Below are 27,843 nucleotides of genomic sequence, written 5' to 3'. Positions count from 1 at the left end.
AAATGAACTTCTCAAGGTGCTTTCTGCTGAAGACATGGAAACAGTGAGTTTCGTGTGGAAGTGAGTAGAAAGGAAGGTGAATGGGATAGTTTTAAAAGTCCTTCCCAGAAATGATGTTTAAAATGACGTTACTGTGTACGTGTGAGCATGTGGGGGTGGTGGTGCAGGGTGCAGGCAAGGGTGCCACGGCACGTGTGTGGTCAGGAAACCTTGTAGGTCTATTCTCTCTACACACCTTTGCAGTCATTGGGACTGTGTGGCACTGACTCATGGCCTCATATTGACGTTTCAATGACTTAGTTTCTGAATTGCTGCTATTGTCCTGCCTGTTCTGAACAGTCAGAGGTAGATATTGAATAGATGAAACAGGTTTACAGTTGTGTACTATTTCCTCTTGTTCACAGAATTTGGACTGATATTCCTTTTGACCAATATTCAGTCCATACACTTGGTTCTAACCTCTAAGAAAACCTTGAACAATTCTTCATTTAAGAATATTCTAATAAAAATTAGCAAACTGATTTGTATAGTTGTGAGATAGTGTGTGTGTGTTTTAAGTTGAAATAGCATACAAACAAATGAGTGTGTAAGTGGTCAAATTACAATGGGTGTAGGGCTGTTGGGGTTTGGGAGAAGGACGAAAGAAAGAAAGAAAAAGAAAGAAAGAAAGTAAAAAAGAAAGATAAAAGAAAGGAACTTCTCTTTTATCTTTTCCCAAGCTCCCTAACTAGTGGTCAGTTTCCCAGGTTACCCAACAGGTCAAGAGCAGGACCTGGCGCTCTAAATTGTGCACTGAGAGATCTGCAGTAAATATTTTCTGTCATTAGACTGTAATTATTGTGCTTGTACACAATCAAAATCAACCAGAATTTCCAGAAGTATCACAGCTATTGGAGTTACAAATGTCAAATGGCTTGGTGGCTAGGGGAACATAGCTAGTAAGAACAGCTAATAATTATAAGTAGACGAGCGAGGGAAGTGTGGGCAGTTAGTTATACTTCAAACGTATTTACAAGAAGATTGGCATGTACCCTTGAGGAATCCAGAGAAAATAGTCAAACCTCAAGCGCCCCTCCTCCAGCAGAGCAGGTCTTGGGCGGGGAAAGTCTCTCCTGCAGCTCTGGTAGCACCGCCTCTTTCTCTGAGCTAGCTGCGACCTCCTCCAGGCTGCCTTCCTCGGCTAGTCCTAGCAGCTCCGGACACCGACCACCCCTCCCCGCCGCGTTAGACCCCGCCCAACCCTCCGGACCTCGTCCGGCTCTGCTCACTCCCTCTCGGCTGCGTTCGGCCCCGCCCAAGCCCCACTCGGCCGCGTTCCGCCCGGCTCACTCCCTCCCGGCCGCGTTCGGCCCTGCTCACCCGCTTTCGGCCGCGGTCGGCCCCGCCCACCTTCTCCGGGCCGCGCTAGGCCCCGCCCACACCCTCTCGGACGCGTTCGGCCCCGCCCATCCTCCGCTGGCTCCGCTCTTCCCAAGCTCCAAGCGCAGGCCGCGGCCGAGGGGCGGGGCGGCCGGGAGGAACCGCGTTCTGGAGCGGGAGGGAGATCCGCCGCGGAGTTACGGGAAAGTTGGTCCGAGTTCCCGGGAGTTTCCCGGTGTGCTCCCCCGTGTTCGGCCGGTTGCTCCCAGGCTCCTTTCCTCCTCACCTCCCTCACGGTCCACTCGACCCCTCTCTCTGCCTCCGGCCGCCATGGAGCAGCCGCCGGCGCCCAAGAGGTAACGACGGCGGGAGCGGGATGAGGACGGAAGCCGCGGGGCGGGGGCGGCTAGGCCAGGCCTGCTGCGACCCTGTCCCCGCCTGCCGGGCGCCGAGCGGAGCCTGGCCCAGGCGTCCTCGGCCCAGCCGTGCGCGTCCTTCCGCGAGGCCCGGGGCCCCGAGGGGACACCGAGTCTCCGCTGCCCACAGCTGACGGGGCCTGGCGCGCCGCAAGTCGAGTGGCCAGCGCTGGGCTCCCCGCTGCTCGTGGGGCTTAGGAGGGTTAGAGTGGCACATTCACAGAACGTGAAGACTTAGGGCGAGGACATCAGTGCACGCTTTTCTTTCTTTCTCTCTTTTTATTTTTTTATTTTTGATCAAGTTCTTCATAATATAATAAACCCTTCATCTTCAGAAGACGGATTGCTTATTTACAGTTTAAGGAATTAAGTATATTAATAGTCACGCAGAATGTAACACACTATGAATATTGCCGCAATGACAGGTGCTTCTCTCCCTCTCAAGTTCTAAAGAATTTATGGATACAAGACTGGAGGAATGTTAAGTCAGAACCCCTCCCTCATACAGTTTTGCATGTAAAAATAGTGGCACTTTGGTATGCTATGTATTGTTTATGTTTAATCTTGGACATGTTGGATGCATATGTGTACAGCATGTTTGAACTAATGATTTCAGTGATCTTAGGAAGCTCAGGAAGTGCCCATTGATAAAAGTTCATAACCAGCACTCCCTCTGCCCCAAGAATGAATCAATTAATTGCTTGATGCTGGATAAAACCTCACTCTTCCAATTTTAATTTACACAGCTCTCTGCCAGAGAACTGTGTGGTGAAGAGTAGAGACTTCTTGTGCTCTGATAGCTAGAGATCTTTAGATGCAAAGTGTCAGACTCATGAGCATGGAACAATTAAAAAGGTGGGGACTTTGAGAACGAGTCTGAATTGTGTGATTAGATACGTGAGCCTCGGGGCCTGGAAACCATCTGTTCACGCGCAAGAAAAAGGGAGGCTGTGGACAGGTTCCCAGAAGGGACAGGCTATCCATCTGAGCCCTGGAAGCAAGTTGGTTGATGGATTCTTTATAGCATGTTATTGGTGCCTGTCGCCTAGGATTCACCGGGTACTCCCCTCCCCACCAGTAACATAGAAGAAAACGTGAAACTTAGTTTTTTTCTTTCTGTTTTGAAGGGCAATAAGGGATGGGTGTGTGTATATGGGTGTCTCTGAAACCATAGCATAGGCCGACTTGAATGACTGAATCGAAGTAGAACCTCTTTATTGATTAGCTCTGTTGTAAATTGTCAGTTTCAGTATAGCTGTAAGAGAATACATGCACTTGACATCGGTGCATTCCGAACATCAGAAATTGTGCTTGGTGATAAGTTCCATAGGGGTTTATACTTTAGAAAGCGGTGGTTGCCAATAAAACAGACTTATTTCTAGCTTTACATTTTTTTCAGAGACTCATCATTTTAATCTAGGAATACAATTCTTTTAGCTCTCTCTTTGTTTTCTCTCCTCCTGTGTTGCCCAGTTTGGATGGGTTGAAGAATTCCCGCCTTTTACACAGGAGTAGCCGGAACTAGAAGGATAGATAGTTCTTGCCCAGGAAAGCATTTTTTTTTTTTTAAAAAAAATTATGTTTTGTTTGTTTAGTGTCCTCGTTTCCCACCTGTGCGTGTGCGCATGTGTATGTGTGTGTGGCACTCGTGTGCACACTCTTGTGCATATAAGCCCATGTCTTGTGTGGAAGTCAGAACAATTTGGAGGAGTTGCTTCTCTCCTTTCACCAATGTGAATCCTGGGGCTTGAACTCAGGTCGTCTGGTTTGATGGCAAGTACCCTTACCTACTGAGTTATTTTGCAAAGGATATGGGATACTAATCTTTTATATCTTAATATCTCAGTGTTTTTCATAGCATTTGCAGATTCACGATCTTTATGCTCACACCAACTCTATGAAGCAGACCGGGTTACAGAAAACATACAGATATATAGGTGAAGATACAGGTTTGCCTGATAGAAGCCTGGGGGTCACTGACGGGGAATTTCTGTGCTGCTCCTTTGATCTTCGCAGTCTAATAATAGAGTATAGCTGCCATTTTTGAAGTGGTATTGTTTGCCAGGAAATTTAAACATTGTGACTGGGGCTTTTTTTTTTTTTTTCTGAGACTCACTAGGCTGTGCAAGTGTCTGTGTACTTGTACAAAGCAATGGAGAAGGTTTATGCACCCTCGACCTTATGGTCTGTCATTGACTGAAACAGTATTATGTGATGTGATCGGTATATCCCCTCCTTTAGTTAGTCAGTTTGAGAAATAGTCATCCTAATCCTACCACTTACATTAGTTCTAAATTCAAATGTCATCACCAGTAAAATCTGTCATGGGAATTAAACGAGCTCACATGTGAAGCACTTAGTAAAGTGTTTCATAGTATATTTAGTACTAGGTCATTGTTAGCTTGCGTTTACTCATAAATGAAGCTCAGAGAGATTAAGTAACTTGGTTAAGTAAGAGTGCCAGAATCCTTAGTCTGACGGGCTGCTAAGGTGGTGTAGTCCATTATTACGTAGAGTGGTATTTTTTATAATCCTATAACGTAGTAGTCATCTTTTCTGCAGCCTCTGGACCCTCTGCTCACCTTTTCTCCATCTTGGTGAGGGTGCCGTGCATCCTTTCTGCCTGGAGTAGCGCCCGCTACCCAAGCATTCAAATGTGTTCTCATGGTGCTGTGTTTGTTGCCCCTGCCCAAGCCCACATGACCAGTTGCTGCTGCTCAGTTGACATTTTGGTTATTTCATGTGGGACTAGCCCTTTATGATTTCATCTAGTTTGTCATTTGGTCCTACCAAATATTCCACTAAAAAGTTTGTGTATTAATTTTTTTCTCTCCACTTCTCATTTGTAAGATGACTGCTGTGTTTCAGAGTGTCACGGCACACAGGGATTGCAGCGGTACCTCTGAACTGGCCAAGTGTGTGTTGTACTTTTCAAAAATTGTTTAATAGTTGAGACATTTTAACAACCGAAGAGCTGTATCAGGGATAGTGGCAGGGCATGGGACCTGCATTCCAGACCCTTGCCTCCTTGCTGTCTTGTAGAACCAACACTCCATAGAACACAATTTGCTTTAGTTTGTCCTGCGTGTAGCTTCTTTTTCTTTTCCTCCTCCGTTAGAGATAGAGTGTCGGGCATGGGCTGGGTTCTGCCATGTAGTCTCAGTCCTCCTGTTACTATGAGACAAGGTGAACCTGGCCTCATAAAGCTTTCCTGGTGTTCTTTATTCAGGCTGCAAGCCATGGGTGCTCCCAGTTTAATGTTGGTCCATGTTGTTCCTTTAGAGAAGTTTGTGTTAGCTGGTTGTGGTGTCGCGTGCCTGTAATCTTAGCACACAGGCTGAGAAGGGCAGATCACTGTAGATTTGGGGCCAGCCTGTACATAGTGAGTACCTTGCCACCTTGGACTATTGGGTAAGACAGTCTCAAAAGAAAAAAAAAAAGGAAAAGATTGTTGTTATTGCCATTATTATTTTCTTGTGTTCTGTCTTAATGTTCCGTCAAGGCCTGCTTTATAAAGCGTCTTCTCTGAGTCCTTCTTTCTTTCCCGAGATGCCTCTCAGGATTTTATCATGTGCTGTCTCCTTTTATTCTTTTTCTTTATTACAAAATTTTATGCATCTAAAACTTAGTGAGAGCCAATTTACAAAATATTTGTGTATCAGCACGGCACCCAGCTTAAGAAATGAGATATTCTGAATGTGTGTGTATCAGCACCCAGCTTAAGAAATGAGATATTCTGATGTGTGTGTGTATCAGCACCCAGCTTAAGAAATGAGATATTCTGATGTGTGTGTGTATCAGCACCCAGCTTAAGAAATGAGATATTCTGAATGTGTGAAGCCCTCTGTTGTGTGTCTCTTGGTTGCATCTCCTTGCCACACCCAGAGGATGCCGCCGTTCTGAGGCGGGCATTTGACCTTTTTACACAGGCCTTTATAGAACACATGACCATGTTCTTTTGCTGTCATTCTTCTCTGGGAGCTGGAGAGTCGAGCGTGCAGCCAGGCTTTAGAGTCATAGCTCAGGATTCCCAGGCTGTCCCGTGTGGCACCTCTCATCTTCAAATTCTCGGACTCGGTGTTCTTAGCAAGGCTGTGTGAAACATAGACAACACATGTAGCCATCCCTGTCGTTTATTCCAGGTACCACAATGGTTTCTAGACGCCCAGAGTTTTAAGTTTTGTTATACTGGACTTTAGAAACATGAGAACTGTGGTTGTTGGAAGTATATGTAGTTTAGTATAATTCTTGTCAAAGTGAAGATAGATATCCTTGCCAGGGAGACGTGATTTACCAAATGGATCTTGTTCTTCAGCCATACTTAGGATTGGCAGTTATGTAAATTTAAAAATAGCTGACAAAGGAGTAGCAGAGGAAAGTCGGTGTGGAGCAGCGGGAACAGTGGGAAGGGGAGTGAGTAGGCTGTTGATGTGCACGTTCAGGGTAGCTGACGTCTTTGAGCTAAGTTAAGCTGTAGGCGTTAAAGAAATGGTATGCTGTGAATGGGTAGTTTGGGAGAAGTAAGGTGGATTGAAGTAAAAGAATTGGGGATTCAGAGTATATTTACATAATTAAAAAATGAAAATAATCTTAAGTCAGATATTTCTATTAGTGGCTGAAGTGGGAAATTGTTATATGGAATCACAGAAAGTATTCGTGTGTCCTGAACATGAACTAGCTTGTGGTGTCTGTGTGCCGGATCCGAGACTGCGAGTTAGAAGTGTAAATCTGAGAATCTGAGCACCCAGGCGCTGGAATGGGTGCATAAAGCAGCGGTGCTGAAGTTGATAGCACGACTGTCATGACAGCGTGCAGAGCTTGCAGTGAGGGAATGGACTTGTCTGTCCTGTGATATATTGGTTCTTGTTGTGTCCTGTTGCGCAGACTGACCGAGGGAACAGCTAGAGTTGTTTTTGATGAACTTAGAGAAATCTTACAAAGTAAAGCAGAGAACTGACTTAGGGAGAAGGGGTTAGGCAAGCTTCCAACTCCATTTAATTTTAGTCTGTTCAATTCTAACTTTTGTGGCACTGGGGACTCAGACCCTAGAGTCTCATATATGCTGGCACACACTTGTGCTGATCTATACTCACAGACCTGAAACATTCACATCCAGAATCAGACAAGTGAATAAAATAGACTTTTCTTTTTGGAGAGGATTGTCAAGGTGGAGTATTGAACACTTCCAGGGGAGCAGGCTTGAGTTGTCCATTGGGACAGTGGGCGAACTGCGCCTCTAGGTGGCTTTGAGTAATGATCAGCTTATCTGCTGTTCTTTAGGAATGAGGCCTAGGCTTGGTAAACACTGAAGTAATTGTTAGAAATGTAAAGGGGCTGGGTGCTGGTGGCGCACGCCTTTAATCCCAGCACTTGGGAGGCAGAGACAGGCAGATCTCTGTGAGTTCAAGGCTAGCCTGGTCTACAAAGTGAGTTCCAGGAGAGCCAGGGCTGTACAGAAAAAAAAAAAAAAGTAAAGATAGTTGAAATGAGCTTTTCTGAAGTGATCTGTCATATGTGTGTATTTGTGTGTGTGAGTTATACACGTGCACATGTACTTGCACATGTGGGAGCCAATTCTCTCCTCCCACCGTGTAGGTCCTGGGAATTGAACTCAGGTTGTCAGGCTTGCTGGCAAGTGTCTTTTTTTTTTTTTTTAAAAAAAAAAACAATCTAAATGCTCATTCCCTAAAGCTTTAATAAATAGAATATGTATTTTGAAGTACACTTATAAAGTAACAGATTTCCGTAAGCTTTGGTGTTAGGATCCGCTCACCCTTCCTCTCCCCTGTTATGCTCCTCACCCTGTTTTCCTCATCCTCCTCCGTCATGGCACTTGTGTCCCCCTCCCCTCTCCAGAGCTACTTCCCTCAACCCTTGTCTACTTTCCTGGCTTCTATGATCACTCCAACTTATACACTCAAACCGAAATATTTGGAGCTAAGATCCATAAGTAAGAGAGAAAATGTGGTGTTTATCTTTTTTGCCCTGGACTACCTCATTCAGTATAATATTCTTCAGTTCTGCCCATTGACCTGAAGAATTGTGGTTCAATTGTTTTCTTTGCAGCTGTGTATATATACCACATTTCCATTATTCACTAGTTGATGGGTATCTACATATAATACACACACACATACACGGGTGGGGGAGTGTTTAAGTGGAGTTATCTTACATGGAGGATAATGTTCCCCTCTGGAGCTGTAGACTAACAAAAACTCAGTGTCAGGCAAGGGATCACTTCTTTTGACTTGTTGGTCAGGGGTACAAGAGACCTCCTGTGGTAGTCTGAGTGTAATTGCCCTCCATAAGCTCATAGAGATTGTCACTATTAGGTGTGGCCTTGTTGGAGGAGGGTGTCACTTTGAGGGGGCTATGCTCAAGATTATGACCCAGTGTCTGAGACCACTTCCTGTTGCCTACAAGATGAACTCTCAGCTCCTTCTCCAGCACCACGTGTGCCTGCATGCTGCCATGCTCCCAGCCATGATAATGGCCTGAACCTTTGAACTGTAAGTGAGCCACTTCAATTAAATGTTTTCCCTTATAAAAGTTTCTGTGTTCATGGTGTCTCTTCACAACAATAGAAACCCTAACTAAGACTCCTCCCAAACAATATAGAGATTGCCATTGCTCTCGCTTCTTTGCCAAAACTTGAAGGCAAGACCCTAATTGCTGAAGACACCACACCCTTTGGTCCAGGACTTGGAGAAATCAAACTGGTATTGACCTGGAAGCCTCCTCGAGGAGGACTGGCCCTCACAGATAGAAGGTGCTATGCAAGCTGCCGCAGGAGAAGAGTTATCAGCAGTCCTCCATGTCTCTGAAGCCTGAGAACCATAACAAGACCTGTGGACAAGTTATCCCCAACAGGGCAATAGTGGCACTTATGTCTTGGGGCTACCAACAACTGCCTAATTGGACTTAGCATCTGCTCAGTAGGGGAGACATCATGCCTGGTGCTGTAAACCTAGCTAAGAGCCCATGGCTGGAGAGACTATACACCCTAGAGGAGAACCTATTACTATCATTTTCCCAAGTTACTATAATTTCCAACCTCTTTCTAAATACTTATAGTTAAGTGTCAATCTTGTCCTTGACTGAAGAAGCTGCGTTTTTGCAGCAAGCAGATGGAGGCTATTACAGAGCTTCCCAGCTGGTCACAGTTGTGAGTCCCAATGCTGAGGATAGGTGGTAGGGAATGCTCAGCCTCAAATGGGACACATCTATTGCAGCTCCTGCACTTAAGGCTCAGGAAATGCTATGAAAGAGGGGATGGAGAGAACCAGGTGACAGAGGACTGCTAGAGTGTGTCTTCTGCACATGGTAACAAGACACTGCATTATGAACTCTCATTAGTATGGTTACCTGCGTAGGGTCTGCGTGAGACCATACCTGCTGACATGCCAGCATGGGTGGAGGAAAAGTTCACAAGGCCCCATCCCTAGATGAAGAGTCGTAGATTGTCCAGAGCCATCGAGGGAGGGTTTTCCTCAGGACAAACTCTGTGTTTGCCCATCCCTAAGTGATCAGCACTAAGCACAGATGGGCAACAGTCAATTGGATTCATTAGGTTGTTTGCATGTTATCTGTGTTTAATATTATACCTATGTATTTTATATATATATAAAATCAATAATAATTACAGAAGAAGAGGTTGTAAATTTGAGAGGGGGTTGGGGAATGGGAAGGTAGAAATTATTTAAGTACAGTGCACTCACCTATGATATTCTTGAATTAAAATTAAAAAGCTTAAGTTGAATCCTTGTAGTTTGGAGTGATGGTGAAAAAGTGAGCGGTTAGAATTTGAAGACTTAAGAAAACTTAGTTTGAAAGAAGTCTTTGTTGAACTAGAGATGTCACATCAGGTGATCATACATTAATGACTTTCAAAATACATTTTTTGAAACATAAATATAGCAATTCCTATGCATGTGTGTCTATATCTCAAATAGAAGTTTTACGAAATCTACTATTTTCTGATTTTTATTTTTTGTTCGTTTCATTAAAAAATATGGTCTTATACCAAATTATTTTCATGATTCACTAGTGAATTATGATTTATGGTTTGAAAAACCATGGTTGGTGTGTATTTTAGTGCTGGTCAGGGACTGACTTCATCACCATCTCCGTCGTACTTGGTAAAGGTGATGACATCGCCAGGGCGCCCAGACTGGTGGTTCCGTGATGACTTAAGATGCTGTGGAAACATTCTTTTAAGATTTTAGGAAGGGACAAGTTGATGGAGACCAAGGATACTAATATATAAAATTACTGTTTGGGGACTAATTCTGTATGCCCAGTTTAAGGGTGGGAAATGTGAGATGATGATCTGTGACACTTGATGGTTTACAAAGGACTATGTGATGTGTGACGTTTGCTGTCTCCTGGTGTGTGCTGGGACCTCAGTTTCTGACTCTACGGCTCCACCATCTGTAAAGATGAAGGCTCTCGGCTCTTTCCATTTTCCTTCCCTGAGAGGAAATGCACACCCTCTGCTAGATTGTCTTTTTGGCTCCAAGCTTCCTCTTTGCTGTGGTTTTTCTTGTCTCGTGTATTAGGATTATTCTAATTTCAAGAAACTCAAAGCTCTTAGAACAAAGAGTCTGTATTTAAAATGTTTTCTTATAATAACACTATAGTTTCAAGTTCAATGAATGGAAATAGCAAGACATGTTTGAAGTTATGTTTATTATGTATGATGAATATTAAAGTTCAGATTACTTTGAGTTTTTGAAAGTACATCAAAGATTATGTCTTAAAACTTAACTTCAGAGGAAAATGAGGGTTGCCAGGATGATAACTGATAATTAATTGTACAGTTACCATTGCTAGGTTTTGAATTTATCTATGGATTCATGTGACATCTTTGTAAATAAAGGTGAATAAAATTTCCAGTACTCAGAATGTGGATACACACATGCGTATTGGGGAAATTGTTAAGTGTTTGTTTCAAGGATGTTTTAAATATCCTATTTAAGACATAGAATATTATACTCTGTCCAGGTCACTTTAGTTCTCTGAAATCATCAGACCGAGCGTACTATAATTAGAAAGGAATGCAAGTTGCACTCGTTGAACTTCATTGAATAATTATATTATTTGAGGAAGACAAACTGAAGATAACAGAAAATTTTCTGAATTCTGCCTCTCTTGAGCCACATAATATGTTGGTTGTTCCTTCTCCCATTTCTTCTGACAGTGGTTTTCTTAGTGATCACTCATGGCTTACAGCTTTTGGACTTGGCTTCACACGCATACTTATTATTCATACATTCAGTAATTATTGATTGATTGCTCTCTGAATGATGAGTGGGAAGTAGTGAGTGTGCGCACGTGTAGGCACACACACACACACACACACACAGCTGGAACCCTCCTAGGGAAGTGGAAGGAGGCTTTTCTGATGGGGTGATGTGTAGATTCAACAGGACATTGAGAAATTCAATTGGAGGGCAGCAGTGGTGGCAGTGGTGGTGCTGGTGCTGGTGGCAGAGGGAAAGCTATGCAAATGCCTGAAGGGGGATTGAAATGAGGCCATTATGGCTGGGTTGTAAATGGGAGAAAGTGGTTGGGATGATGTCAGAGATGGGCAGAGGCAGTGATACCAGTGATGGAAGGAATGTGGATTAAACCAGTATGTTGTGGGCTGTCATTAAAGGGTTTAAAGGAGGGTTTTAAGAAACTTACATTTTAAAAAGATCATTATGTTTACTCTGGGCAGATCATGAAGGGTTTATAATAAAAACAGAGGCTGGAGAGCTGCCTCAGCAGTTAAGAACACTCAGTGCTCTTGCAAGGGACCTGAGTTTGTGTCCCAGCACCCACGCAGCAGCTCACAACTCTCTGAAAATGAGTTCTGTGCGAGCTAACTCCCTCTTCTGGCCTCTGTAGGCACCAGGCATGCACACAATGTGCATACATTTATGTAAACAAAATACTCATAAAACATAAAATAAGAGTGCACACAGAGAAACAGGCAGTGGAGAGAGGAGGAGAAGTGGACAGATTTATTTATATTTTGGATTTAGAAATGAAATATTCACTGATAGCCAATGTGACTGACTTCTTGTTTGTGTTTGAGCAACTTGGAAGTTAGGGTTGGGGGAAGTAAAAGCACAGGGTTGGCAATAATCTTTGTCTTGGAATTCCACACTGCCAGAAAAATTATTGGTATCAGTCTGAAGTGTGATATTAAGGGATTCCCTCCAAAGAGGAAGCAAGTAAGTAGGAGACAATGGGCACTAGCTTCGTGTTTTTTTTCCTTCTTGCTTTAACCAGATTAAAGAATAGAAGCATAGCTAACTTGTTTTAGGTATGTTCAGATGTGATGGTGACCTGCTGTGTAAAGAAGCCTTTTCACTGCAGTACCAAACACTGCACAGAACAGCTGTATTGCAGGTAAGCTGCTCTAAGACACATTTCTACTGACCAGGCAGAAGCACTTCTTCTCAAAGTAGCCATTACTTTGGCATTCACAGAATAACCTGTAGTTACAACAGGAGCCCCGTCCCTTTAGTCCTCTGTCCGTCTTCTCATTGAACTGAGGTTGTCCGGATTGCAGCTGCTAATGGTTAGTGTTTATTTCTTCTAATTTATTGGTGTTGCAGAATGGTGAAAATCTTGTCTTGACTATTTTGATTTCATTTGATACTGGATTGTATTTATAAGCCACTTCCTCTCACTTTCTGTTCGGTTCTCCCAGTGGTGTCATTTATGCAAGCATACAGGACAGAGGCTTGCTTCTTTCCTGTTACTTCTTATGCCCGGCTTAAGGTAATGACTCGGTTCTCTTCTTCCTTCACAAGAAAGGTGCTGTTGAGGGCGGATGGATTTTCACCTGCTGCAGTTCCTGTCTTTAAGCTCAGACTGTCCCATCCTGTGTCAGTCATTCTAGGAGACAATACAGCCCTGAGGGGCTTTGATTATTTTCTTGCCAACTGTGACAAAACACTTAAGGCTCATTTGGTATATTTCCTCTTCCAGATTTGGAGTTTACCATTTTCCCAAGAAGCTCTGGTTTCTTTTTGGTGAGAAATGGTATATTAAAACTCTAATCCTGGCACTAATTGTAGGTAGGAGGACCCAGTAAGTCTTTCAAACTCCAGTACATTCTGTCAAATATGATGGCACTAACAATTTTGAGCTAGTGGTTAGAATAGGAATGGCTCTCATAAGCTCATATATTTGAATGCTTGGTCATTAGGGAGTGACACTATTAGGAGGTGTGGCCTGTTGGAGTAGGTGTGGCCTTGCTGGAGGAAGTGTGTCACTGGAGGTGAGCTTTGAGGTTTCAAAAGCTCAAGCCAGGTCCAGTGGCTGTCCTTGCTGCCTGAGGATTCAGATGTAGACCTCTCAGCTCCTTCAGCACCATGTCTCCTTTTGCCAGCAAGCTTCCCGCTGGTATGATAATGGACTAAACCTCCAAACTGTAAGCCAGTCCCAGCCAAATGTCTTCCTTTATAGGAGTTCCCGTGGTTATGGTGTTCTTTACAGTAATAGAGCATTGATTAAGACTGAGCTCCTTTCTGCGGATAATGTATAAATCACATGTATTTGTAAAGTTTGAGTCAGAAGTTGGGTATGTATGGACTCATGGCACACTAGAGACTGTAGACTTTCACTGTTCTCTGTTTACTCTGATCTGAACTCTCAGTTTCACCTTTAAATGTTTTAGGTAACTACTTGGAAGTGCAGAGTCTAGAAAAAATAAAAGACTCCAAGCTAATACTATTATTGGTAAGGTCAGATTTCAGGCCTTAAGGTTTGAATAGAGTTTTAGCTTGCTGTTTCTTCTGTAATTAAAAGTGTATCTGTGTACAAAGTAAATGTAGAGGACTTTAGAGTTCTTACATTTTCAACACCTGTACAGTTTAGATTATAGAGACTGAAGATATTTTATTGCTTTGAACAAAATTTGATATGTTTTTCAAGAGATTAAAAAGATTCTAAGGAATGGAACATAGAGAAGTGTGTAGTCAGATGTTTCTCTTCCACCTGCCTTTTCCTAAATACCTGGCAGCCACTTTCCAAATAATTGACTCGGAGGCTTAATATAAACTGTAAATGCTGGGTTGATAGGCCAGGCTTGTTACTAGCTAATTCTTACACTTTAACCCACATTCCTTACTTATGCTCTGCTATGTGGCAGTGTCTTTGTTAGCAAGGCACGTTCATCTCCTGCTCCCACTGCGTCTGGCTGGCACCTCCTGACTGCCCTTCTCCTTCCCATCATCCTGAGTTTGGTCGCTCTGCCTATACTTCCTGCCTGGCTACTGGCCAATCAGCATTTTATTAAACCAATTCGAGTGACAAATCTTTGCAGTGTACAAGAGGATTGTCCCACAGTAGAGGTGACCCTGGGTGACATTGCTGTGTAGTTTTCGTAGCACTAAGGGGTCAAGCAGAGTGAAGTCTGTCTGTACAGACTGCTTGTTCATGACACCTGTATACAGCACTGAATCAGAAATGATGTGGATGCTTACTGTTGTCCAAGTGTGAACTTGGCTTGACGTGAAGATTCTGTTGGGTGTTGATCTTGGGTGCTATTTCAGTGATGTATAAGTGGTTAGTGTTTGAGGTTTGGGGGAGTAAATGAGGACTAGGTGTGACGTGCAAAGAGTGCCTTTGACAGCTTATGTTCTTCCCTCTGTGGTGGATCCATGGGCACATCACGGTGACTGTGTTAAGTGTCATATAGAAGCAAGCTCCCCTCTGAGTCAATATGTCTGTAGCCACGGCTGGCCTTGAACTTGCTGTGTAATGAGGATGGCCCCTGTGCTGGATTTACAGTGTGCATTTTCAAGTCTGTTTTGTCTATATTTTCTGGACCTACAGATTTTGGAAAATTAGTAATCAAGAAACTTACAGCAGTAAAATGCTTCATGGCAGGGACTATCTAGCCTCATGTAAGTTTCTTATAAGATATTAAAAAGGAATGATGCCACTTTCCAGCTGATAGTAAAATACATTCTCAGAAAACAAAACCAGAGTTTAGGGAGGAATCAGAGAAAAGAATCAAGAAATCAAATCTTTTCAAACTATCATTTAATAGATTTTTTTTTTTTTTGTCAAAGAGCCCAGTCTGAGAGGAGACAGAGCTAAAAACACTTTTATTTTCTGAAAGTTTCTTCTACTTTATCTGTTTTCTTAGGTGGTTTAGGCCATTGTAGTGGCAATAATTAACTTAGTTCCCCGAGTTTAATACATTTTCTAAAGGTCAGTACATTATGCAGCGTGGTGCTTGAGCATCAGAGTCAGGTAGGTCTTAGTTCTGGGAACCACAGCTTTTCCACACTGCCTGGCCAGTTATTTTACTTTTCTGTCTTAGTGTATTTGTAAAATGGTGTCTGTAATAGTACTTTTTTGGGGGCTACAGGGCAATTAAATAAAATATAAGTTGTAAAGTATATGTCTTTGAAGATAATTTCCAAAATGTTTAGAATATGGGGTTCTGGTATTGCCTGTTTCTTTAGGGATATTCATTACTCTCCGAGGGCTTACAAGGACAGCTTTCACTTGGGTACATAGGAGTCTAGAGATAAACATTTACTGAACGTTTATAAATTGTTTAGCTTCTGAAAAGCAAAAGGGAGCAGAAAAAAATGACCCCTGAATTTTATTAGTTGAACAAAAATGTACTTCTGGTAGTTGACATAGAAAAGACATTTGTTGTTGTAGATTCAAGTCATATTTATCACTGTGTATAGCCTAGAGAATGTTTCTTGTTGAGAATATTTTGATTCTAAAGCAATGGCAGAGAGCAAACTCAGGTCCTGAGAAGTGCTGTGCTGCGATGTCTGAGCAACATGTAGCTGCAGCCTCCAGCTTTGAGGTATGCATTCGGACAATGTGCCTGTGACTGGGGAGCTAGAACTGGCTGAATAGACAGCTTCCTTTATGTCTTCAAAAGCTGCAGCTAGGGCAAGTAACCTAAATAAACAAATAAACAGAAAGATGTCAAATAAACATCTTAAGATTTCAGCTCAGAGCATTGGGCGAACAAGAACAAATTCAAATTAGCGACAGAGATAGATCATAAATAGCAAAGTATAAATGACTGGAATAGAAATAGAAACTAAATACAAAAGGTCAACGAAGAGCTGTATCTTTAAAAAGACAGAATTGACAAACTCTTATCAAATTAGAGAAAAAGAACAGTCGGGAAGATGCAGAAGATGGGGACATTTCCAGTGACAGCACAGAAGTAAAGGAGGTCACGGGGGTTAGGAGAGCAGCACAGCCAATCCCACAGGGACAAAGAATCCAGACCTCACAGCCTTTCTACTGTGTTCTGTAAACACTTAGAGAGCCGGTGCCACTTTCCCTTAATCTGCGACAAAAAGAATCAAGAGTAAAGGGCTTGACAAGAAAACTTCTCTAAAGAAGAAACACAAATGTCCGCGTCCTCCATCACAAGATGTCTCTTGTTGCCTTGTGTCATGGAGTCTGGCAGCTTCAATCTGCAGGAGGTGCCCCTTTAAGTGCTCCAGCAGGTTACAGATGGGGTGCATGTTGGGGTGGGTCAGCTCATAGCCCTGGTTCTGGGCTTGGGTAGTTGCAGGGTTGGTCGGCCCACTAGCTCACCCCTGTCCTCACTACCAGGTGAGCTCTCTGACATTGCCTTGGCTAGTTTGCCCTATGCAGTGATGAGCAAGAGGTGGGACTGGTTCTTTTGCTCTCATGTCCTCAGGGTTAGCTCATCAACCCCAAAACCATCAGGGCAGGCTCTATGTGTTGCCCAGGCGAGGTGAAGGGGCCACGGGCCACTATCCCAAGTGCTGCAGCTGGTGAGGGGCAGGGACAGCTCTCCTGCTCTTTAGAGCTTAGGACCAGCTCTTCCACCGGCCTCAGGTGCCAGGGTGGGGGGCATCTCTTCCTCGCACATGCCACCATATGGCAGATGAGAGACAGTGCCAATCTCTGAAATCATGATTTTGTCTGGTTCACCGTCCCCCATCCCACAACTCTACTGTGCTGCCCAGATGAGGTACAGGGCCCACTTTCCAGCTGCAGCTGGTAAAGGGGGGGGTCTGCCGCCTTGCCTGCTGCAAGTGGCTGGGGTGAGAGGGGTCTTGCTACTCTTTGGTTTTTAGTACCCAGATGGCAGCTCATTTCCAAGGGATATAACATCCTCTTTTGGCCTCTGAGGCCATCCATGTGGTGCGTGTATACAGTACAGGTGAAGCACTCACATACATAAAGAGAAAAACAAACTGTGTGGTTTCAATAGGATTTGCCTCCATAGCTTATGTGTTTGAATGCTTGGCTCTTGGGGAATTGCACTATTAGGAAGTTTGACTGCATAGGTACAATACCTTAAACAAGAATAGAAACATATATACAGTATAACAAAATAACTTTAAATTTATATCATACAGTAATCCATACCAGTGTAAAATATTTGAGACTAGTGGTTGCTCAAAAGTAGACTCAACAATCCACTCTTTTATCCCATTATTTCTATACTATGTCTTTACTCTTTGGGGTGCCTGCCACCCAGCTTCCAGATCAGTCACACATGGAGTCTTACTCAGTCTTATACATGTCCAGCCTTAGCTTGGCTTATTTCTTACCAGCTTTTCTAAACTTAAATTATTCCAACTACCTTTTACCTCTGAGCTTTTTCCTTCTCTTACTTCTGTATATCTTCCATTCACTCTTACTCCGAGTCTGGTTGGGTGGCTGGCCCCTGATATCCTCCTTTCTTGCTCCTATTCTCTCCACCTGCCAGCCCCTCTTACCTTTCTCCTGCCTTGCTCTCGGGCATTCCGCTCTTTATTAGACCATCAGGTGTTCTGGACAAAGAACCACAGCTTCACAGAGTTAAACAATCGCAGCATAAACAAAAGCAACGCATCTTTATATCATTAAACCAATGTTCCACAGTGTAAACAAAAGTAACCCCCTTACAATCATATTTTACAACAGTACTTCCAGCCCTAGATCAACTTCTCAACATGAAAACTTGTTTTCAGCCAAGAGTGTTGAAAGCAGGCAATGTAAAAATTATTTTAAATTAAGCCATACATGAAAAGATGTTTTTTATTTAAAATACCAGAAAGAGGAAATAATAACAAATGGCAGAAAATATGAATTGTTTAACAAAGTACATCATGTGTTTTCACTTGACAAATACTTCAGAGACGTTGTCTTTGCTTAAGTTCAATTAGTAACCTTTTAGTTCTGTGCATTGAGATAATAAGGTATGTGGACTTAGAGAAAATATTTTGCTTAGTGTATTCATCTGGGTGACCTATGACCTGTTTGTTAAAAGTGAGCCAAATTATGGGCCTGTTTTGAAAGAAACTTTTTAACTCCCAAGGAATTACAGAGTGGTTAGATTTCTTTTTGGCTTAATATTAAAGAGATTTGTTAATATAATAATGCTGTCTTCTTCACAACATTATGTACATGGTTCATCTTGAGTTACTTTTTCCTGATTAGCCATGAAGGACATGAAGCACCTTTGATTTCCAGTCCACAGTTGTCAATGTTTTTGAAAGTAGGGTGGGATTATTTTTCTGGTTTGTAACATCATCAGTTTTCCTCTCTGTGTACTAGACTCCTTTCTATCCCCATCTAGGCCGACACTTTTAGTCTTTTTTCGGTATCTGTCGTCTTGTTGCTTTTCAGTGGCAGCTGCCAGACCAGCTCCAGTCTGGACCAGTTCTATAGCTGCTGCTGGACAACACTGAGAACGTGCCACTGACAGAGACTGCTGCCCTGCATTTGTGGTCTCCTAATGCCAGCGATGCTCTGCAGCCATGCAGTCAATTCTCTAAAGCGTTCTCTGCTCTGCTTGCTTCAGGGGGCCACACATCCTTAGACAGCAGATTAAGGAAATTTAAGTTAGCATAAATGTCAAATTTAACTTCTAGAGTCACAGCGCATGATTCACTTTTTGACTTCATAAAGCAAATTGGAACCGATATCTGAGAACCTCCTCAACTTCTGTTCTGCCACCTGTCTGGAATCAGACTGGGAATGCTGGCCATTCTAGTCTCTTATGGTGGGAGAGGTGTTTTCCTGAGGTCTGGCTTCACTTGGTTTAGAACTCTAGGTTTTTTTTGTTTCAGTGGCATTTTCAGGGCAGTGTAGCACCGTGGCTTAGTGCCTGATGAGGCGCTCACCGTGTTTGCCCTTTTAAAGTCACCTAAACATTAGAATATAAAATAATGGCTCTAATTCTACTTTCAAACATATGTGCAAGTATGATATATAGCCTTTATATATAGATGTATATGTATATGAAATAACATTTTGTCATAGGAGAGAGTCTCTGCTGGTGTCCTCAGGTGATGGAGTTCACTTCTGGTATGGGGTGGAACCACTGCCCACTGTACTTACTATTCACTGCCTTGGTTTCTTGCTGTCTGAGCTACTCAGTGCCCATGTCCGACCTTTCTCCTCTCCATGACCATCTCGCTGGACAGTCAGATTGTGGTAGTATGCTCTCAGGCGAGTAACTGGGTCCCAAACAGTAAACCCCTCTCAGGCTGAAACCTGGCTGATTGCCCCTTGGAGTATGTGGCTGCAGAAGTAGAGTTCTTCTGGGTGAGCAGTTAGCAGGTGCCCTTGCTGTACCACATCTTCAGCTCAGCTGAGGCTTGTGAGAACTGCTTACCCTGCGGGGAAATGGGCTGGAGCTGCTGGGGCTTGAGGTAGGGTGAGATAAGGAGAGAGAAAAAACGTAAGATACAGCAAGATATAATGAAATTCTGGGCACTGTGTAAAACTCCACCAGTTCTTTTCCTGTACTCTACTCGCTACGCGCTATGTGAACTAGGCTGAAAATTTAAAAACACACAAATACAGACAGAGACAGACAGACAGATGGGGCCACAGGGACGTCCATGAGGCAAGAGTGTCAAGAATGCCCCTTTCCTATATAATTATGGGCGATCTCTCAGGGATCCGTAGTCCCTGATCCCAGCGGGGCCTCCACTTGTAAAACTCCCAACGCCCTGTAAAAACTGAGCATCCGTGTCACTATAAGACCGTAGGCGAGCCTTGGAAACTACACTGGGGACTTAAAAACACATAGACACACAGACAGACAGACAGACAGAGATGCGGACATGGGTGGGTCATCCTTGATACAAGAATGCCAATGCCCAGTTTATTGTGCTCAGGAGAAGCTTATATAGGAATCTTAAGCCACGCCCAGCTCTCAGGATCTTTCAGCTGTAGGTCTCCTCAGCCTGCCATCACGGTCTCGTGCTTAGAACAGCTGCAGGCAAAGAAAGTCAAGGGGCCAGGGTTCTGTAGCTCCCAACAGCACTGTTAAGAAAGCGAACACAGCACCAAACATTGGTATTTACATACAGAAGATTTTTTTTCATGAGGACACAGTCCTTCTGTTTCTGTGTTTTGTAGCTGTCTCCTCACCTCTGTTTTGCAGTGTTCTTGGGTCTGTCTCATATTCCCAGTCTTCTCTTCATTTAGTTACTTTGGAGGCAGCTCCTCCTCTTCTGTCTTTTTTTTTAAATTATTTTTTAAAACTTTTCATTTTTTGACAGTTTTACACATGTATATAATGAGTTTTAGTTCTTTTCACCCGTTACCCTACCACTCCCCCTTCCTCCCACTGAAGCCCTTCTTTTTATCAACAAGTATTTTTTCTACTTTATATTTGTCTGTCTGTCTGTCTCACTATATAGCGTTGTCTTCATGAACATGGATAGGAGGTTGATTTCTGGAACATGAATAGTTTATCATGCTGTGGCTACACCTTGAAAGAAAGTGATACCCCTTCCCCCAGCCACTGTCGACTGTCAGTAGACCATTTCCTGATGAACTGTTGATGACCTGATCTTGTACAGGTAGCCAAGGCTGTAGAGAGTCCTCATTACGTCAGCCACGTCAGGTCAGAAGGTCCCGTATTGTTTCACAACACTCTCCCTCAACCACGTCTGTCTACTGAGAGATTGGAGAGATTCCCTGCGTGTGTGTGTGTGTGTGTGTGTGTGTCTGTGCGCGTGCGCCGTGTGTGGTGTCCCATTTAGGGTAGAACACTCTACAGTCCCATTATTTCTGAACTTGACTGTTGACAGCTGGTTTTGTTTGTCAACTTGACATAAGCCAATCATCACAGGAAATGCCTCTATGAGATAAGCTGTAAGGCATTTTCTCATTTAGCAATCAGTAATTGAGGGCCCAGTCTATGGTGGGTGATGGCATCCCTGGGCTGATGGTCCTGGGTTCTACGAGAAGGTGGGCTGAGCAAGCCACAGGGAGAACCCAATGGGCAGCTTACCTCCATGACTTTTGCTTCATCTGCTTGTGGGATCCTGCCCTGCTTGAGTTCCTGTCCTGACTTCCTTCAGTGATGAACAGCAATGCTGAAGTGTGAGCCTAATGAACCTTTTCCTCCCTAACTTGGTCTTTGGTCATGTGTTTTGTCACAGCAATAGAAACACAAACTGAGACAACTATTATCTTTTTGTTAATCACTGCCCACTGCAAAGACAAGTTCTCTGATGAAGGCTAAGACTTGCAGTAATCTAAGATATTTAGAAGGCAACTTGATACTATATTCATTTAGCAAAACAGTAGTAGGCAGAATATATTTTTGTTCTTATGTAAGTATAGTGATAAGGAGATCTTTGTGCATATGCATATATTTGGATAACAAAGTATACATATTATAACAATTTTAGTCGTATACTAATCTTATCCTAGTCATATTAGAATTGATTATATTTATAGTAATAGATATGCCTATAAGAGCAATATGCTGCTTAATAATGTTTTGGTCAATGATGAATTATACACAACACTGGCTCCATAAAATTATAATGGAGCTGAAAATTTTCTATCATTTAGTTATAGCATAGCCACTATGTTCTTTGAGTACAACACATAAAGCTTTTGGTAGTGCTGGTGTGAACTGCTGGTGTGAACAAGCCAGTGTGCTCCAGTTCTATAAAAGTATAGCAAATGCTTTTGTGTACAGTATATACTACTTGGCCATAATAATAAATGACTGTGCTGTTCATTTATGTATTAACTGTACTGTAGTTCTAATATTTATGAGTATATTCCTACTTATAAAAATGTTTAGTGCAAAGATGTAAGCCATGCATGTCTTCTATCATGTTGTGTGATTACCTAATTTTCCTGTATTGTATTTATCATGAATATAGTAGTAGAAATTGTTACGTACTAACCATGTAATAGGCTATACCACATTCCTTTGGAGAACATGCCACAATGTTCTTACTATTATGAAATTGCTTAAAATATTTCTTGAAATCTACCTCCTTTATTAAGTGATTCATGATCTTATATTGTTGGGTGAAAGCAATAGAAGACACAAGAGCATGCATGAAATAGAGTATGCATGAAGTGCTATCTGGTGTGATGGAAATGAGGGAATGAACATATATTCATATTTGATTGGCCATCTCACAAAAACTAATGGAAGAGGTTTGTATCAGTGTGTGTTGCCTAGGCACATGACGAACACCACTTGGATGGAGACTGTTTGCTTTATAGCTTTCATATTATTTGATTTTGAACACCTGATTATATTGCTTTTTACATTTTTTTGTAAAAGCTTTTAAGGAAAGTATTTTCTTTCTTTTCTTTTTAAATCTTATCAGTAAGCTAAAAAAGCTGAGTGAAGACAGTTTGACTAAGCAGCCTGAAGAAGTGTTTGATGTGTTGGAGAAGCTTGGAGAAGGGTGAGTACAAAAACAGGAAAGTGTCTCTTGGATAATGACAAGCATCGTCTCATCAGCTGGAGTATGTTTGCTGGAGCTGAGTACTACTAATACCGATTCAATTTGCCAATTAGTGTCAATTTTTAAAAATCAGATTATGATAGATAGGTAACACTGCCTTTTAGAGAAGTAATCTCTCCCCCTCCCCCTTCCTCCTCCTCTCTTCTTCCCCCCTCTCTCTGTATATACATACGCCCCCCCCCCCAATTGTTTGTTTGTGACAGGGTTTCACTGTGTAGCCCTGGCTGTCCTAGAATTCACACTGTAGACCAGGCTGGCCTCAAACTCATAAAGATCCTCCTGCCTCTGCCTCCTAAGTGCTGGGATTAAAGGCGTGCGCCACCACCGCCTGGTGATACCTTCACATCTTGTATTTTCTTACACTCAGGCTTTGTGGCTGTTTTGACAGTCTTAACTGGAATCCACGTAGGATGGTGGTCTGGGAAATAGAGCTCTCGATTTCTGTTTTATGGACCTGAGCCATCCTTGGAAAGGAGGGACCGGGTTGCATAACTCATCTTAATGATGTAGCATTGAGTTCTACCCTAGCTTTTGAGGAAAGATACAGCTGCCTCTTTCCCCAAGTGTGGCTGTTATCATACGGTATGAAATCGCTTCTGAGAGCCTAAGCAGCAGGATGTAGTATCAATTCATTTGGTTAACCATCTTCTTGACTGCTTGTGACAATGCTACTTATTTTAAACATTGTAAATTTGGGAGTGATTATTGCATGTTTATAATGTTAGGAAACACAGGGAACACTCTATGTCTTGTTCTTTTCTGAGGAGGCAATGTCATGAGAAGACCATGGTCTCTGGAGTCAGAAGATGAAGTGTGGACCTGTTATGAGTCTGTATCCTCATCTTTCAGTGATGTGAATTATATTTTTTCTCGTAATTGAGAGAGAAAAAACCTTGATGATGCTTACAAAACCCTGTCATAGTACCTGGTGTTCTTTTAGAACTCAGTAGCTTTAAACCTTGGTTTGGAGCTGATAATTAAATTACAGAGGACTTCTTTCTTCATTGTGTCTGCTCTGTAAAGTACTGAATATAGTTGACAGACTTTCAAGAGCTGGAGTGGAGATTAAGTCCTTTTATGTGAATGAGTATGTGGTCTTTCTCTTGAAGGGATGATATGGAAAAAAGCATTTGAAGGGGCTTTGGCTGAGGATTCTCTACTTACTTTAGTGTTAAATGGTTCACAGTAGCTGGGTGTTATGGTGCCCATTTGAAATCCCACTCTTTGGAATATACGATCATCCTTGGCTGTACAGTATGTCTAAGGTCATCCTGGGCTGCATAAGATCCTGTCTCAAAAGAATCAAAAAAGAAAAAAAAAGGTTCACAGTGAAAGTCTTCCTGGGACTTTTGCTCGATTGAGCTTTTTCTCTTAACCTGAGACTTGGGCGTGGATTGTTCTTAATTTTCATGCTTGTAATTTCCTTTTCTATCTCTTTAAGCTGCATTTGAATTGACAAACCGTAAGTTAGTCTGCGTGCCTCCTTCCCTCTCCTCGACCTCTTGCTCCACCTTCCCATAAAACAGCAACTCATTTTCTTTTTACATGATAACTTTTAAGTTCGTAATTTTAACAGTAAAGCTGCTTCATTAACTTATTATTTTTTCACTTTTGCTTTTGATCATTTACATGATGATTTAAGTTAGAAAATACAGTATGCAAAATATGTATAAAAGTCACAGTAGTCTTTAATACAATGTTTGATATGGAAAAAATAATGTCTTGGCTTTCTTTTTTAAGGTCTTATGGAAGTGTTTTTAAAGCAATACATAAAGAATCTGGTCAAGTTGTTGCAATTAAGCAAGTACCTGTTGAGTCAGATCTTCAGGAAATAATTAAAGAAATTTCCATAATGCAGCAATGTGACAGGTATGAAAATATTTCATTTCCTTGTGTTCATTTTGATGACTTTCATTAGTTCTATAATAAGGTGTATTTTTTGCCTATGTCAATTGTTCCGTCATGACATTGCATTGGAAACAAGACCAGTATTAAAGAACTTGAGGGCAACTTTGTCGAATTGCCCTTTGGACTCACAGCTCTTTGCTAGGAAAGAGGGATGATATAGAGGAATGCAGGGAGGGGAATAACCAACCTTTCTTTCTTCAGGAAAATTTATGGATGAATATTGTGTTTTTTATATTAAGTAGCTCGTTTTAATTCTGTATTACATTTTTGTTCTTGTTTTCTTTTGTTTTTGTTTTTTTGTTCTTGTTTTTCTATGCAGAGTTTCCTATATAGCCTAAGACTGGGCTTGAACTTCCCTGTAGCCTAGACTGGCCTCAAATTTGGAATCCTTCTGCTTCAGCCTTCTGAGTTACAGAATGATAGACATGTTCTGCCCTATCTGATATAGAATTGTTTTTTGTAAACTGACTCATTCCACAAGCACTTATAAATCATTTCCTGTTGAACAGATACTGTGTCAGGATGTAGAAATACTAAGAACACTGAGATTTTGTTTTCCTTCCTGAGGGGCTGAGGTCGAGTTGGGAGGACAGAAGTGTGAACAAAGAGCTCTACCTGAGCATCCTTTGATGCTGACTGCTGGGTCCTTGGCGTGATAATGAGAACAAGGAGGCAGGGTGCCTTTCTCAGCCGTGGTGATTGGAAGAGTTAATTTGGTGGAGAGGTGGAGGGATGAAAGAGTTAAGTATTATGCAGAAAGGTGAAGAAGCAGTTCGCTGGTCTGGGCTCCTCTGACAACCTTTAGAACTCCTATAGAGGAAAGCGCGAGTCAGAGGTTGGTAGGAATTCTGCTGGCAGAGACAAGTGTGACTGGTGATAAAGGTTCTGCACTCTGCGTTAAACAGTCTGGACTTCATGAGAGACACAGAGGGCATGCGTAGCAGTGTGTTTGGTCTGCAGTGTGTTAGCGAAGGGGAATATAGTGTTTTTAGTGAATTAGGGCGGGAAATGTCCTCCATAGGCTCGTGTGTTTGAACATGTGGTCTCCAGCTGTAAGAGGTGGAGCCGTACTGGAGGAAGTGCATCACCAGGGTTTGAGGGTTGCCAGCTCTACCCAGCTTCCTGTTCTTTCCTGCTTCCTGTGCGTGGATGAAAATTTCACCACCAGCTTCCTCTACTGCTGCCACGCCTTCCCCCTTTAGAGCCATAGGCCCAAATAAATCCTTTCTGCTCTGAGTGCTTTTATTTGGTATTTTAGCTACAAATCCGAGCAATCACGTTTATTGGTTTTTCTAGTATTCTTGGTGACAGTTAATTCTTACACATTTTCTGAAATGCCATTATCTTTTTATTTCTCTTTACTTTGGGAGGAAGGACCATAAAATACTAAAAAGGCAAGTAAAACAAAGTTGGAAATGATAGTGGAATATGTTAACTGCTAATTATTAATGTAGGTGAATAATTGAAAAATTGACATAAAATGATTTAGAAAAAAATAATAAAAGTAGAAAAATTTATGCATCTGAAATTTTGGCCAGACAAGATGAGATAAACACTTTTCTAGAATTTAAATATTGTCTTAGCTTATTGAAGGATTGGACAGTTGGCAAATTATCTTGCTTTCTGAGCTTTGTAAGAGTCATAGTGAGTGGTTTGAATTCCTAGTGAATGTTAAACACGCTTTTAGCAGTGTGTCTGAGAGAGCCTGCTTTATCTATTGCTGAGTCCCCAGTGTCTATCCCAGTGACTTGCGTAGGCATTTAATAAATGTTCATTGAATTCATAATCTGTAGAATGTTAATGCTAGAATCTCTCTTCAGTGTTTTTCTTCTCATACTATGGAGAATTTATCGTAGATATAAGGGAGAAAGTAGGTAGAGGGAAGAGTCCAGGCCGAACATGAGAGGAAAGACGGGGAGGGAGAGCAAGAGAGGAACCACCACCCAAGAGATGCATTCAGGGCCAAGAGGCCAAGAGAGCAGTGTAGCCCAAATGGCTTTTATATAGGGATCAGGCTGGGAGAAGGGAAGTGGAAGCCCCGCCCCTGGGAGGGAGGGGCTGGGAGGAACCACAGGTTCCGAGGGATTCTGGGAGAACTGGGAGGAGCTTGTCCTGTCTCTGAGACTTAGCAGTCTCTGGTATGTGAATGTTGGTGCAGATACTTGCAGAGGCCTGAGAAAGTTCACAGGTTGCATCCAGGGAACTGAGATCGGGTCCTTTGTAAGAGCAGTGCATGTTCCCGACCACTGAGTTGTGTCTTCTCCCCTAATGATGTCTTTCTTGTGTCCTTTCGCAAAATTTGCATTTGTTTGTTTGCGTGTGTTTTGATTGTTTTCCATGTGCGCATGTAGAGATCAGAGGAGAACTTGCCAGAGTTAGGTTTCTATCATGTAGATCCTGGGGATTGGAGGTGAACAGCCTTTACCTGCTGAGTCATCTCGTTGGTCCTATAACACTTTCTTATCTCATTCTTATATTTTGTTTCTCTGACACTGACGCCTAGTAAAGTAGCCACGCTTTGATAATGGCCATTACAAGATGCGTCCTGTAGACAAGCCGTCCTCTGAACAAACTGCGGTTCTTCTAGCTCTTCTCCCCAGGCCTATTTTCAAAGCATCTTCTCTCTCTTTGCTACCTATCAGTTGGAGTTATTAATTTTTTTCTCTTTTTTAGATTTATTTATTTTATTTCATGTGTGTGGGTGGTTTGCTTGCATGTCTGTCTCTGCACTACATTTGTGCCTCGTGCCCGTGGAGGCCAGAAGAAGGTGTCAGATTCCATAGAACTGAAGTCACAGTAAAGCTACCATGTGGGTGTTGGGGATTGAACTTGGATCCTCAGTAAGAGCAGCCAGTTCTTTTAACCACTGAAGCATCACTCCAGCCCCTAGAATAATTTTTTTAAATAATTTTAACTAGATGAAATCCTGTCACCACATCTTCTCTGGTTGTCCCACTGTGATTTAGTCCTCCTTTGAGATTTGTTTATGTAAAGTTGTGTGCAACATAGTTTGTGCTGTTTTGTAGTTTAACCCATTTGTGTTTTCTGTGATTTTGAATACTCTGTCTCTTTTGATTTAGGTAAGTGTAGGCAGAAGTTTCTGTCCTGGAAGCCGCTCCCAAATAACTACATAGAGGCTTAATATTAATTATAAATGCTCGGTCAGTAACTCAGGTTGTTACTAATTCTTACATTTTCAATTAACCCATATTTTTGTCTATGCTCTGCCACATGGTTTGGTCCCTTTTCTCAGTATGGCATGTCCATCTTGTTTCTTCTTTGTCTGCTTGCTACCCTGACTCTGTCCTTCTTCCCAGCATTTTCTCTTTGGCTCTCCCCTAACCTTACCTCGTTCAGCTATTGACCATTCAGCTTCTTCATTAAACCAATCACAGTGACATATATTCACACAGAGT

At 42.4% G+C, this 27,843-nt stretch overlaps 1 protein-coding gene across 4 annotated transcripts in view; it reads left to right on the top strand.

The window, feature by feature from the left end:
- The first annotated feature begins 1,486 nt into the window (after positions 1–1,486).
- The window catches only part of Stk3 (serine/threonine kinase 3), a 213,693-nt gene continuing 187,336 nt past the window's right edge, over positions 1,487–27,843 (top strand). For 2 of the 4 annotated variants that reach the window (XM_057792645.1, XM_057792644.1), the window contains exons 1-4: positions 1,487–1,715; positions 22,379–22,459; positions 23,961–23,981; positions 24,260–24,388. In XM_057792645.1, the coding sequence (XP_057648628.1) occupies positions 24,372–24,388 (17 nt within the window). In that variant the 5' untranslated portion in view covers positions 1,487–1,715; positions 22,379–22,459; positions 23,961–23,981; positions 24,260–24,371. The remainder of the gene's footprint in view (positions 1,716–22,378; positions 22,460–23,960; positions 23,982–24,259; positions 24,389–27,843) is intronic. The other 2 variants (XM_057792643.1, XM_057792642.1) reach the window with 1 other exon arrangement.

The sequence above is a fragment of the Chionomys nivalis genome, chromosome 17 (genome assembly GCF_950005125.1).
Source record: "Chionomys nivalis chromosome 17, mChiNiv1.1, whole genome shotgun sequence".
Classification (NCBI taxonomy): domain Eukaryota; kingdom Metazoa; phylum Chordata; class Mammalia; order Rodentia; family Cricetidae; genus Chionomys; species Chionomys nivalis.
This window is presented reverse-complemented; position numbering and strand designations above follow the sequence as displayed.